The sequence below is a fragment of the Zonotrichia albicollis genome, chromosome 10, assembly GCF_047830755.1.
Source record: "Zonotrichia albicollis isolate bZonAlb1 chromosome 10, bZonAlb1.hap1, whole genome shotgun sequence".
Taxonomy (NCBI): domain Eukaryota; kingdom Metazoa; phylum Chordata; class Aves; order Passeriformes; family Passerellidae; genus Zonotrichia; species Zonotrichia albicollis.
In genome coordinates this window covers 21771169-21785694 of record NC_133828.1, presented here as the reverse complement: position 1 = coordinate 21785694, position 14526 = coordinate 21771169, and the positions used below count along the sequence as shown (strand labels likewise).

The following is a 14526-nucleotide window of genomic DNA, read 5'->3' as shown; positions in this document are numbered from 1 at the left end:
AGGATAAAAGGATAATATTTTTTTGTGATATTGGTCATCTTGAGTGGTACTCAACTGTCTAAATGTAGGCCTGAAATCTGATGCTAGAGCTCAGAGTCTGGAAATGCTGTAGAGCTTAGGGGGATGTCAGCAGGGGCAGCTGGAGCTCCAAAATTCCCCATACCATGTTCATGTCTGGCAATCCAGATCTTGCACTGTTTACCTGCAATTGCACAGTATTCTTGAACACATCACTTCTGGTTTGTCAGGGTCCCCCTAACCTCAGATGCTGATTTTTGAACTATCAGAGGGCTTCAGTGAGGCAGAGCACATTCTCCTGGTCATGGTATGTGTTAATGTATATGTACAGCGTTTTTTGTGAAATTTAAATGACTAGCAAAAGAAAGTAAGACAATTGGGTTACATCTGGTATGGAGATGTTTCTTCTGCCATTGTGTTATGAAAATTTTCACTTTCTAATTGTACTCAAATGGCAGAAATCTGTCTTCTGGTTTGTTTTTTTTCCTTCCCTAATGCAACCAATTTAAATCTAAGTGTGGTTTCTACCATATGCTTGTTTCAACCATATTTGCAGTTAAAAAAAATATTTCCAAAACATAAGAGTTCAGGGAAAATACACTGTTAACCATGAGTCTGTGTAGATACTAATTTTTGATGGTGATGCTAGCAAAAAGAAAAGATTGATCTACATAGGTTGAAAATAAGTGATAGACTTTAAGCAAGAATAACTGCAAGACTTTTTCCTCATCACCTTTGTCTCAGAGTATGTGTTGTGAGTAAGGCTGACACATGTGCTTAGAAGGTGCTATAGTACCATAATAAAAGGTACTCTGCAAATTTTTCAAGAATGGGAGGTTAAAGGCTGTTATTATGAGAAAAAATTTTGGACATGTGTTTCAGTTTTTGTTGTCTGCGTATTCCTGATGCATTGCTGCAAGATGAGGATAACTATTTTTTAGAACTGAGTTCCTAAGTTTAAAATACAAAGTGCTACTCTGGCACAAAACAGGAGTGTTTATTAAAAAATGTGTTTCTGTGATAAACTTAGTATGCAGGAAGGAGTTTCTTTCTCTCTCATCATGCATGGAAAGATGGATTTTGTGCTTGAACTTACATTGGTTGTTATAAATGTTCAGCACAAATGTAAGAGCGTGAGTAGAATAATGTGGAAACACAGCCTGACTAAAGGAAAGCTGTAAGGAAAAGGCAGCATTCCGTTTCCTGACAGAAGAAAATGGATGACAGAATCTCTTAAGAAAATGCGTGCAATTTTCTACAGCATGTCTGTAATAAGCAGTATTGCTGATGGTTTTTCAGTACGTTTTGTTCATGGCTGAGGAAGATGAATGAATTCAAGGTATGTATGGATAGTGGATGTGGTCCAGCTCCTGAATCAGGCTCAGTCTGGGGCAGTAGATGTGGGAAGATTTCTCTTTGGGAATGCTTGCTTTCAAGAGACCTGAGTGTGCAGTGCAGAGGAGGTGGGGGAAGGCTGGAAAAAGAAAGGAGCCCGTGGGAGAGGCGCAGGCTGGAATGCAGTGAGCAGCGTGGAATGTGTTCTTATAGCAGGGAACAGCCGAGCCACACAGGAGATGAGGGGAGATGGAGCAGAGTTCATTAGCTCCAGGAGCTGCTGAGAATTGCTCTCTCATGAAAGGGAATAAAGGACTCTCCTGAAAAGGAGAGGCAGTACAGCTTCTTCTCATCTCTTTCACCCAGTTCTCCTCTTTGCCATGGCTTTTTTCCTATTAACAAGAACACTTAGGTTCAGTTTATTTTCGTCTAATAAAAGGTTCCTTTTGTGGTGTGCACATGTAAAACAATGAGGGCCAGAGGGACTGTTTTGTATAATTTTAGCTAAAGACTACAGCTGACTTGTTTCACAGAAATGTTATGATGTGTGATATTTCTGTACAAGAAATTATGTTACACGTCTGTTAATGCATTTAAAAAATGAAGAAAATAGACTCTGGCTTTGTCTTCAAGGAAAAAATGATCTGTAGGACCCTAAAATTTACAACATACTGGGAAAGGAGAAAACATTATATATAATAGCCAAAAAGTCCAGTTGTTTTTCTACAAGTAGGGAAGCATTCCAGATGATCACCATAAATTTCATTGTTTCATGGCAATAAGTAAAAATTTGCAGGAATAAAAAGAAAGAAAATAGCTGCAAGGCCATCTTCCCGAACTGGAGAACAGTATTCTCTATAATCCTGCTGCTTCTGCAGATGTTGGTTTCAAAATTTAGACAGTTGAAAATTTTGTTTCTGTTTCTTTGGAAAACACTGACAAAAAACAAGCGAAAGGAGATCTTCTGAACTGAGGATGGGGAATGTGGTAAGGAGGAGGATCTTGAAGCAATCACTACAGACAGCAGACAGAAGGGCTGAAGTGGTGTGGTACAGGATACCTCTTCACCTGGAAGGTTCTTGAACAAGCAGGGGTCTTGTCTCTCAGGGTCTTGTCTCTCAGCTGTCACAGGGTTGGGAGCTTTCATCTTTGTCTCAGCCAGAGAAATGAGGAATTAGTTGTAGAAGACAGCTCAGGAAAAAAGAAATCTAATTTCAGAGTGTTGTCTTTGGGAGGAGGATGAGCTTGATGTAAATGATCTTTCTGTGTGGGGTCACTCATCCCACTCCCTTCCCATCTTTGTCCTCTTAAGTTGACTGTGGGGAATTTTTTGTACCCTCTTTGAGTTACTGTGGATTTCTCACCTTGGAAAAAAGAGGACAGAAATGGGGGCTGGGATAACAGCTTTGAAGAGTGTAAGCAAGCGTATGCTCATTGAGTTGTGCAGGTTTTACAAATAAAAGTACCAGTGTAAAGGGTTTTCAGTAGTTTCTCTGTATTGTTCATGTTTATGTCAAAATGAGTTGGTCACCAGGTTTTGTTGAATCATACAGAAATGTTTCAGCATCTGTTTTCAAACGGTTGTATGGAAGACAGACAAAAAAATGTGATACACGCCACCAGAAATATACCAGGTATAAGTATTTATCTTAAAGAAGGCAGTAACTTATATTTAGCTTATATTTAGCTTTTGTATACCTTTGTAACAAATATGCCTAGCAGAGAAACAAATTTCTCCTCAGCTTTATGTGAAGAGCTAGCATATTTAGGTGGAGAGATTTGGTTCATTTTTACCTATTGACACTTCTGGAAAATCACACAAAATTTGGTGATCAGTCCATTTCTACCCAACCTCCTTGTAATAGCATGGATAGCTCTTAGTACTAAGATGATAATCACCTGGCAGAAAAACCAGTATTCACATTCTCATATTTAAGCATTCCCTTAATACCAGGACACAATTTTAAGTCTTACTTCTGCTTTTCTTACTGGTTTCCTGTGGAAGTGAGCAGAGAAAGGATTACCTGCATATAAAAACTTACCATGAGGAAGGGTTAAGAAGAGCACTGGGTTCTCTGGTTGCCCTTTATCGACATGAGGTATTTATTCCAGCTGTACTGACAATGTTTTGCTGAAAGTGAATGTGGTAGAATCTCTCCAGCTTTGTTAGCATCTAACAAGAAAAGTGTTTTATGTTCAAACTTCTTTTCTAGATCTAGTAATTATGGCTGCCATCAGCCCCAGTCACTGTAATTAGTATTATAACTGACAGCTGTAATCTCAGTTTTGCTCACTTGATGGTACACTTGATGTGGTCACAGATGCATGCAACCAGTCATTTGGTTTTTTTGAGGAGGTGACTTTTTCTCCTGTTTGTCAGCAGTTTTTACCTAATTTAGGTAGCTCATGGGTGGAGGTCTATTAGATCAGTGCATAAAAATATTACCATTTCTTTAGCTAAGTAAATCTGAAATGGTACAGCCCTATCAAATCTAGTAATTCAACAGGTGAATATTACCACAGATAAGCCTATATTTAAGTGCTGCACACGTCTCTTATTTAACCACATGAAGCTTTCCCTTGTGCTAATTTAGCATCCCTGAACCTTAGAATTCTATTTTTTCTCACAGGCACACCACTCCTGGTACGGAGGAGCAGTGATCCAGCCTTGGGCGCACCTGACTTCCCAAGTGCTTCTCATCCCAGTGACCACGCTCTCAAGCATCTTGTGGCAGTAGGTGTCATGTAACTCACCTTTTTAAGACCAAAACCTTTCTTACCTGTTGGTATATAGTAGTATGTATTTGGATCTATAACAAAATGCATCATATTCATTTTCTGCAAAGTAGAGAATTTCCTCTGGAAAAAATAGTTATTTTAGATCATACAATCAATTAACAGTGGTTCTGTATATATATATTTTTTTTAAATAAGTGGTTTGCATTAAGTTCCATAGTGTCATAAGGCGTTGGAATATGGACTGAGCTTTCAGCAGTTATTTATTTGTTCAGTGTCATGTTGTCCAGTTTACCATTGCTTCTTTGGTTTCACATCCTTTTTGACTTCTCTCGCTTTCTAATGGCATTTCTGTCGTCTTTGGTACCCTGCTACTATCCTGCATGGTCTCGTCTTTATCTCACTTTTCTGTTTTACCCGACTCTTCCCTTTTGAGGACAAATTTGTTTTCGGTATAGTTATTACTAAGTTCTATTGCAAAGCCACAATTAGTGAAAATGCAGCAAAAACATATTCATATTGCAGACTGTCTTTAAGATTAAAGTGATGTTGTCTTAGTCACACTTGGGCCACATGTTTTACTTTGCAGTGTTAAGACCTGAAGCTTTGTGTGTGGGGAAAGTGTTCCTACATTACTTACAAACTAATGACATTCTTTAGAATCTCTCAATGTCAGCTGGGACACATAAGTGTCTCGAGCAGAATAAAGCTATTTTTTAGTGTCTGCCTAGAAAGCTCTGTTGGATCTGCTGTTCTTTAGGCCATGTGAATTCTGGCTTAAATGATGCTGCTGTTTTCATTTGCTTGTAATATTTATGCCTTTTTCCCTCTAGATTCTCTATGCAATGTTGCAGTTCACTCCCTGTCCCCAGCTGTGCAAAATAATCTGTTGCTGGTTTATTTCAAAACAAAGCAAAGACCCAGAAACCCTGGGTCTTTGGTTCAGGGAGGATGTTTCAGACTAGATCACAACTAGTTTAGAGTAAGGTTCCACAAATGGCTGTGTTGGCACGTTAGGGAATAGGGGGAGAGAGCTGGGGTTCAGTGACACGTGCTGGAGGTGGGAACCTTTCAGCTGAAGGTGTATTTAAGGCCAAACTTTCAGTTAAGTTCACAGGAATAAAGGAAGTAAATACACAGTCAGCTAACTTGCATGCAAATAATGATCTAGGGAGTCTCACTCTAACACTATAATTCTGAAGGCCAACACAGGATTTTAGTTGACTGTTCATTGTTTCTCTTTGCATGGCCAAATGCATGTGCATCTAAGTATTTAGTGTGCACCTTATTTTACAATGGCTTGTGTTATTTGATAAGTGGTGCAATTTTAAAAGTCTCAGTGACTCTCCAAGTAGATTATGATGTTGCACGGGGCTGAACTTTGTCTAAGTTCTGCATCGTTTGTTAGACCTGTTTGGGCTAAGAGGGTTTTCTTGATGTTTGTTGCAAGCATTTGCATATTAATGAAATACTGACTTAGTCTGATAAATGAAAGTACAAAGAAGAAGTCTTGGCTAACAGTGCAGATCTTACACTCTTGGCAAAGCTGAGAAACTGTGAGTACGTCAGTACGTAATGCTCGCCCCTGGTATTTTATAACCATAAAAATGGCAAAAAAGGGTGGAAAAATAAGTGAAATCTGTTTCATTCCAGGGTGTATTTTGAATGCTTTATAGACCATCAAGAAGGAAAAAATAGCATTTTGTTGAGTTGGGGTTTTTATGTAATTTTAGTGGTGACAAGTGCATTTTATGCCATTATATGAGGATTGCAGTAATACTTGGAGGTTAAAACATCACCATGCTTCACTGACTTGCATCAGTACAAAAGAGTCCTCTAAGCCTAAAGGAATTCCCTGTGCTAAAATACAGAGCATTCATCCGTCAGCTGCAGGGGTGACAGTCAAAGCTGGACTAGTAACAGGGGTGGAGAAGGACTTTTTAAAATATATAGGACTTTTTAAAATAAAGGGGAGGCAGGGGGAGGCCCAGAAAGTTCGAAGTTGTGGTTTGGTGTTCTGGTTTTTTTTGTGAAAGCAAAAATTTATTACAGCACAATACGTTACTCTAACTCTTGTTTTCGCAACATTACCATTACTAAAAGTCTCATTGTCAATCATACTGAAATATGCTTTGGCATAATGTTCTGGTAAACACAGAAAGCTTAAAAACATAGGTTAAATTAGGTACAGATTGTTTTAAAACATGCAGAAAAATCAATATCTGACAAATGAAAAAACATGGCAGAAATAACTGAACACTGCATTTTGAAAATAGCTATAGTCTTTAAAGTGTTAAAACACTATTTAGAAAAAATGCATTTGTTCTGTACATTGCTGCTGAAAATTTAAAACTAATACTGAATTTCCTTTGTCACAAACCAGAGTTTTTTCAAGTTGAGCTGCTTCCTTTAGTCACATGCAAATTAGAAAACCCAGAACTGTTGCTAGATGAAACATGTGCATGGAAGTGAAAATTAGATCTCTGTATTTATGCCCCAATTATCTTAGCAATTATTTTGTAATTGAAACTGACTTTCATAATTAGTTAAGCTTTTTTGGCACTTCTGGTGTGTTGGTGTTTGGTGCACGTGGAACTGGCAATGGGCTCTGTGTAGCAATACCCATATACCTTACACTGACACACCAGTAGATTTTTTTTCAGTAGATTTTTGTGAGGTAACGAGCATGGGATTCTCTGAAAACAATGCTGATTTACTTTCTGGAAAGTGCACTTCAGTAGTACAATGAGTAATGCATGAAATAGGACAGCGAACATGCAGTAATACAAGAAAAGAACTTTGCTATCCCATTCAGGTGAGCTGGTAGAACCTGATGAACCATTTGAGCTGTTCACAGTATTTATGGCAGAGTATGTGTTTAACCGGGGCATGTGTTCTGTTTTTCAGATGTTGCCCCATCTACTCAAAAGAAGATCTGATTTTTTTAATGCTAAATGATGAATACAAAAATAACAGAACCTTTTCTGAGTGGCCAGGTAGTTTGAGGAGAATTTGAGCTATACTTTCCTATTTTCTCTGACACATCTTAGCTGTAGTTTTATCCCCAATTAACAAAGTACTTCTAGATCAATCAAAAACTGATAGTGAAGTCCAGCATCTGTTCCCTCAGACTGGAAGTCATTTAACAGATGGTACAAAATTTGAGTTTCTTTTTTCATCCAAACCTCTCTTTCCTTATTGTGATAGCTGCCACTGGAAAATTTAGAGACAGTAATCAGGGAAAAATAGGAGTAACACACATCAGAATTTGTTCTTTGTTTGTGTTGAAGAAAAAGTATTTGTTAATGAAGTTTTTACTTTATTCAAGCTGCTCTTTAGCTGTTCCACCTAGTTAGGATCACAGAGCCTTGGCCAGGCTTTCAAGAAGGAAAACTTCCTTCCCTAGGTATCCAGAGAGGACTTCAGGGATACAGAATTAGTTTAATGTGCTTATGCACCCCTGTGGGCTGGGCAGAGAAGTGATTGAGAGCAGCCCTGCGGAGAAGGACTGGAGGGGTGATGGAGTGATAAAAAAATCAACGTGAGCCAGCCGTGTGCACTTGCAGCCCAGAAAGTCACCTGGGCCGCAAAAAAAGCATGACCAACAGGTCTAGAGAGGGGATTCCACCTCTCTACTCCATTCTGGTGAGACCCCACCTGGAGTGATGCATCCATCTCTGGGGTCCCCAGTACAGGAAAGATGTGGACCTTGCAGTGAGTCCAGAGGAGGGCCATGAAGCTGGTAAGGAGCCTGGAGCACCTCCTCTTTGAAGACAGGCTGAGAAAGTTAGGACTGTTCAGTTTGGAAAAGAGAAGGTTGTGTGGAGACAACATGGAACTTTCCAGTATCTGAAGGGGACCTGCAAGGAAGCAGGAGAGGGACTTTTCATCAGGAACTGTGTAAGGGGATAGAATATAAAAAAATAGGTAGTGTAGAAAGTAATCTTACCCCTAAGGAGTTGCAGCTGGGCCAATTAGCAAAGATTAGGAACAGGCCTGACTTTAACAGGCCACAGCTGTAAGCATGAGAAGAGTGCTATAAAAGAGAGTGCGGTGTCTGGTTGAGAAGGGAACCGGAGTCAGTTGGCTGCTTTGAGAAGAAGAAAGAGTCAGTGCTCTGAGGAGCTGCCCATGAGAAACACCATGAAGGTATGGAACTTTTGTGATAAAGAGTATGGAACCCCTGCAATTAGATGGCTTGTCCAGAGCTGTAGTGACAGGACAAGGAATAATGGGTGCAAACTGCGAGGGGACATTTAGGTTAGATATGAGGAAGAAATTCTTTATGGTGAGGGTGGTAAGACACTGGCTCAGGTTGCCCAGAGAAACTGGATGCCCATCCCTAGATGTTTTCAAGGTCAGGTTGGATGGGGCTCTGAGCATCCTGGTCTAGAGAAAGGTGTCCCTGCCTGTATCAGGGGTGTTGGAATTAGGTGATATTTATGGCCCCATGCAACCCAAGCCATTCTGGGATTCTGTGGTTCTACTTCTCTGAAAAGTTCTGTGCCCATAGCTTTGCTCTGGCAAAGGCCAAGGGCCAGTCCATCTGCTTTCTGGCTGCAAATAGCTTGGCCTCACAAAGTGAGTTTTGCAGTGGTCGTGTGGATCTCAGCTAGAGATCTGCTCTGGAGTGCAGCAGGATTGAGATGGATTAAACCTTCCAGAAGAAACAAACATTCTTGGGGAATTTAACACTTGCTCAAAACTTGTCCCCAGTTAGCTGAGTGGAGCTGCAGTTTCAGATTTTCTTCACCATCTCATAAGTTCCCTCTGCCCAACATGGTAGGGATGAGATGCAGCAAGGCAGGAAGTCTGAATTGCGTGGCTCTGTTGGTTTGGTGTTAGGGGAAAAAATACATTTTGCTGCTTCTGCTCAGTCCAGTTTATTCAGGTAGTAATTGCTAATGTATATAACATCTGAACTTTTGTTTGTGGAGCTGTTACTTCAGCTTGTTTCTGGTTTTGCCTTGGGACAGACTTCCTCTACTATCATAAGACTTGATTTGTCATGAGTTTTAGACAAAGGATTGTGATCCTATTTGAATTGATAAGAATTTCACATTAATTCTGGTGGGACTAAGGTTTCACCCCCTCTTGTTAACTTGCTGATTATTATAGTATGAGGTTTTCTGCATGACTTTCTTTTATAGTTCCATGTTTCCTGGACAAATGCTTAGGTTATCTTGGAGTTAATCAATAGGACTGGCGGATTAAATTGTATTTATCCATATTTAAAGGTACAATGAGATGCTGGATCAATTGAAGAGCTGCTCCAGTGGCTCAATACAGTTTCAATTTTTGCCTAGATATGACTTGAAATTGGCTGTATTTTATGCATTGTGGACATGTAATTTGCAATTTTGAATAAGGTTGATATATAATTAGAACATTTTTATGTTTCAAGCCCTTGTTAAAAAGGGTCAAAACCTCCTCTGGTTCTTGTGGCTGCTAATTGTGGTTGTGGTGTATTAGCCTTCCTGATTAGGAGTCTGTGAATTAGCATAACATTCACATGTGTAAGGATGCAGCTTCATGAGTTGTTCTGTTTCTATTTGCTATTATATACAAATGTAAACGTAAAGATATGCTATGGCTATGAGTAGTACTTACAAAATGTGTGAGTATTTTAGTAAAAAACCACCCAGAAATATTAGAAATATCACGCTATTTAAAAGTAGGCCAGGGCAGAAAAGATATTTTTTGGCACAGTGGTGGAATAATTCTGTAGAGTTTATAACTTGATTCAGCAGATTTATACTGACTTGAGCCAAGGGACTGCACTGCCATGAGGGTTGTATTGTCTGATTTTAGAAGATAGAACTTTTGTCCACTATGTTACTGGACTAAGTCAGATAGTTTTATTTTATCTTTTTGTACGTGTTGGAATTCCAGTATGAAATTCTCCCATAGTTATGTGATAGAATCATACAACACTTTGGGTTGGAAGGGACCCTTAAAGGTCATCTGGTTTCATCCCTCCTACTGTAGCATGAACATTTTTCACTAGATCAGGTTGCTGAGAGCTCTACTCTGCCTGATCTTGAATGCTTCCAGGGACAGAGCATCTTCCACCTCTCTGGGCAGCCTGTTTGTGTTTTACATACTTTGTAAAAGCATCTTTCTTTTATCTAGTCTAAATATGTCCTCTTTTAGTTTAAAACCATTACCCCTTGTCCTGTCAGCTAAAAAGTCCGTCCCCATCTTTCATACCGGTCCTCTTTAAGTGTTGCCGGAAGTGGACTCTGCGGAGACCAGATATTGGGAGAAACACAGGATTTTTTCAGGAGCTGGCAGTGCTAGTGCCCTTGTAATGCTTTATATCCATGCTTGTTGATGTGTAATAATCAGACATCAAAGTAGATTTGGAAATAGATCTTAGCTATTACCATGTGTTAGAGGGTAAAGTCCAGGCTGCCTTCCTGATGTGGTGTGGTCTTAGGCTGTCATTCAGACCAGCAAGGTTTTTTTAATTCTGGAAGGCATTTACTTTTTTCTGGTATAAGTTTTCCTATTAATAATTTAACTCTTGCTCTTGAAATACTGCAGTTTGGAACTGAAGAGAAGATCTGGGGAGATTTAAAAGGATCTTCTGTCATTCAGCTGGGGAGTTCCAAACAGTTGGAATTTTTTAAAAGGGAATTCTGATGTGGGTGAATCCATTTATAAAGCAACTACAGTGTGTTTGTTTATGCTGTGAAACATATATAGAACACTTCTAATCAGCACAGGAGCTTGTCAGTATATTGCTTTTGATGTCTGATTAGATGATCATAGGGACATCTGCAGTGAGTTAGTTTTGAAGTTGTTGGTGTGAGCACTGCAGGAACCAGAGCTGTGTGGCACTCTTACACCATGAAAACTGCTGCTCTTAAAGAACATTTTATAAATCCCAACTATGCAGCGAGCTGAGGGCTGTCGAAATAACAAAAGCCATTCCTTCTCAATTCTCTCTGCTGCCTTACAGCCCTCCACTGCATTTTTTCCCCTTCTTGTACTGTGTCCTGTGGCATTCTGTGTCAAAAAGAAATTATTTTATATTGTATAGGAAAAACTAAAAAATGTAAATTACATGTTTGTCAGAATACTAAATTGTGCATCTGAAAAAGGAGTGAAGTGCCCTGTGATAATTTCCTCTTTTGAGGGTGCAGATCAGCATATGTGTGTGTGTGGAGAGGTGTTCTTTTTGTTCCTTGCACAGCCTGTGTGTCAGAGAAATGGTATTGTTTTACCTGTATTGTTTAAAATGAGCAGTGGGTGTAATTTACATATTTTTATTTCAGCAGGATAAAAGTAGATTTTTTTGTGATTTATTGTAATAAGAGCTAATAATGAATGTTCTGTAATGTTAACATAGTATATAAATTATCAGTAAAAATGGTGTAATCAGTAGAAGTTGTTATTCATTGTTAACAGGTTGTTTCTAATGTGAGGAGTGCCGGCATTTTACTGACTATTCATTAGGAAAATCATCAAAGCTCTTCATCATTCTTATGTTAGTAGGAGAGTGAGTTTTGTTTCCTCTTTTAAATTAATTTTGGGCCTTGGCTGTGATTTTGAAGATACCTTATTGTTTATACACCTTCCTCTCTTGTCCTCTGCCTTGTGCAGCCAGGTCAGTAAGATTGTAGGTGATCCAAGATGGCCAAGAGACTGAAACTCTTTGTTTTCCTAAGTCGCGTGTGTTACAGGGAATGTAGAAAAATTAAAGCGTGGAAATAAGAACAGTTGACAAAAAAGGGGAAAAAAGGTCATGCTGTCAATGCTGTTGACACATATTCATCTCTGTAGCTACATCTTTGGGGTCCTACAAAATACTGTCATTCCATCTGGAACAGCTTTTAGCAGGCAGCGTATGCAACAGGCTCATGGTGCTGAAATTGGAATGAAACATTAGCAAGTTACTTCCATGTCTGACAGTCAAAAGTGGAAGATGACAGTCAACATGGCTCATGCATATCATTTACTGTCAAGCTCTAGAAACATTTAGCTAAAATAAAATAGGTTCTCAGTCAGTGTTCTTCTGAAATGCCTACTACTAAGTAACTGTTTGCATAAATATAGTAATCTAATGGACCACCAGGAATAATGGTAGAGATCTTTGGTACTTACCTAGACACAAATGTTGCTGTGATTTTAGGGAAAAAAAAAAGATTTTGGATTTCTTAATGTGTCATTCTTCCAGTGCACTGGAATGCAGGTGTATGTAGTTCTAGTCTTGTTTGGTTAATATTTGTGTTTCTCCAAAAGTCAGATGTGTGGCTTTGTTTCTCTTACAGGACTGACAGTTATTCACACTCGAAGAAGATGGCATTTCTTTTTTATGGTTTTATTTTGTTAGGTGAGGCCTCTTCATCACTAAATTACCGAACTTGTTGGAGACACTTTAATCTGGAGATTTGCTCTTCTGTGTAGCTAGTGTCTCAGCTAATCTGGATTTACAGGTTTTTGAGCTGTGATAATAATAATATAGGTCTCTCTGAAACTTGCACATGGCGTCAGAACTTTTTTTATGGCAGCAGGTCCTGATTTTTGGCCGTGCCTGTGAAACAATTTCTGACATTGATAGCTGAAATGAAGGGAGGAATATTTTAGTGCTTCTGTGTACTGTGTCCTTTTGCTATTGCAGGTGTTCTGACTTGTTGGAGTCAGGAATAATAAACTAAGATCAGTGTGAATATAGACTAAAATAGTAAGGGTGAGTCAGTGAGCTCCAGGATTTTGAACAAACATTCCACTTTTGATTTTTGTCAGTAATTGCAGTGATTGCTTCTGGCCTCTAATGTGACCTTTTGTTGTAACGTCAGTGGTGTAATTTCTCTGAAATAACTTTAAATAAATAAAATTAAAACAAACAGTATGCAAAAAACAAATATGCAAATTTTCAGCTAAGAGGAGGTGATTAAACTGTAGAATAAATGTGTTGATGCAAGAGCCGATTGTTGCCACTATTTGTCTCTACTATGAGGGACAGTAATTAGCAGTTTGTGAGGCAGCCTGCAATTCAAAGATGGACATACCTGTGGTCTCACTTGGCACAGTTCTTCTTATGACATTTTTCTGATCCTAAGAACCATATTTGTCAGTTCCAAGTGTTACACATTCCAAGCAGTATCATAAAGGAAAAAAAAATGCCCCCCGGAGAGACCTTATAGGAACAGTTGTTCCTGTAAGATTATTTGGGGTTTTTTTTCTGAAGAACTTGAGTAGTGGCTTGTGCTTTTTTAATAGTCTGTTTTAAAGTACTAGTAACAATAAGTTTTGCCTTTAATTCATCTTGATTTAATATAGGTTTCAATATGGATTCTCAAGCTTCTCTCTAAGATTCAAGTAAAAAGTTTCTTTTTGTGTCAGTCCCAAGGGAAGCTATAATACCCTCTTCTCTGTACTTGAGTGTTTGAACCATACCATGTAATGTGACTGCGCTGAAGCATCTCGTGATATCTTTGAGAGCATATATGGTATCTCAGAGTTAGAATTACTCTCTGGGTTGGTATTCGTGCTGTTGTCTATGCAGCAGCTGTCTTGGAGTGACATGAACTTGGACCTGAAATGAAAGAGCTGCTGTTTCTTGCAGCATGCTTGCTCCATTGACCTAACTGGGTACATTTGAGATGATTACACATTTTAACACCTGGGGAGATAAATTGTCCTCCTTTTTCTTTCCTCTGCCTTTTGGAATAACCAAGTACAATCAAGTTTGTGGTACATCTGTCAGCTTTACAGAAACAAAAGGAACCCCCTTTTCACCTGGCTTCACGTCAGTCAAAGAATATGGTGAAGGTTGCTCAGACATGGTGTTCACTTCCAGCCCTGATCCTCCCTTTCTTTTATGATCTGCTTACCTTTTTCAGTCCTTCAAGCAGCAGGATGAGAATCAAACAAATACATTGTTTTGGGGTAAAGTAAGTTCTGCAAGCAGCATTATTTAGCAAGGGCTAGTTAGTCTTTGTGGTATACTTTTTTGACACTTTCCATAAAAGCCTAAATGAATTCTCTTTCAGAATAGGCAGAAGAGGCCTATTCCAAGGGGAATTTTATAAAACATATCTAAGAGAAATTGTAAGCATGATAAAAGGAATAGAGGCCAGGGAACAAAACCAGATTTAAATGGATTTTAAGTCACAAATTAAAAAACAATCTCTTTATCAGCAGCTAGAATGATATCCCCTTCAATTTGATTTTAAAAGACATAGTTAAAATATGGATAATAAATACATCAGTCAAGGCTGTGAAATATCACAGTTCTTACAGACAGATGTGTTTGTTGCTCAGACATTTTAATGGTATTCTTTTCAGCCAAGGAGTATAGTCTCAACTGTATATTTGTTTTAAAAGAACATAGGAATATTTTCCTCATATTTGTGTAGCATCACCATAGCTGCCTAGGTATCACATATTGCTGTGTGCTTCTGCGAAGCTGTGGGTATTTTTAATTAA

At 38.8% G+C, this 14526-nt stretch overlaps 1 protein-coding gene across 4 annotated transcripts in view; it reads left to right on the top strand.

The window, feature by feature from the left end:
* PARD3B (par-3 family cell polarity regulator beta) overlaps positions 1-14526 on the top strand; it is a 394022-nt gene that overhangs the window by 127211 nt on the left and 252285 nt on the right. For 3 of the 4 annotated variants that reach the window (XM_074548315.1, XM_074548314.1, XM_074548313.1), the window contains exon 4: positions 3984-4087. The exons of the other annotated variant lie outside the window; for it this stretch is intronic. In XM_074548315.1, coding sequence (XP_074404416.1) covers positions 3984-4087 — 104 coding nt within the window. The remainder of the gene's footprint in view (positions 1-3983; positions 4088-14526) is intronic. 4 annotated transcript variants of the gene reach the window in all.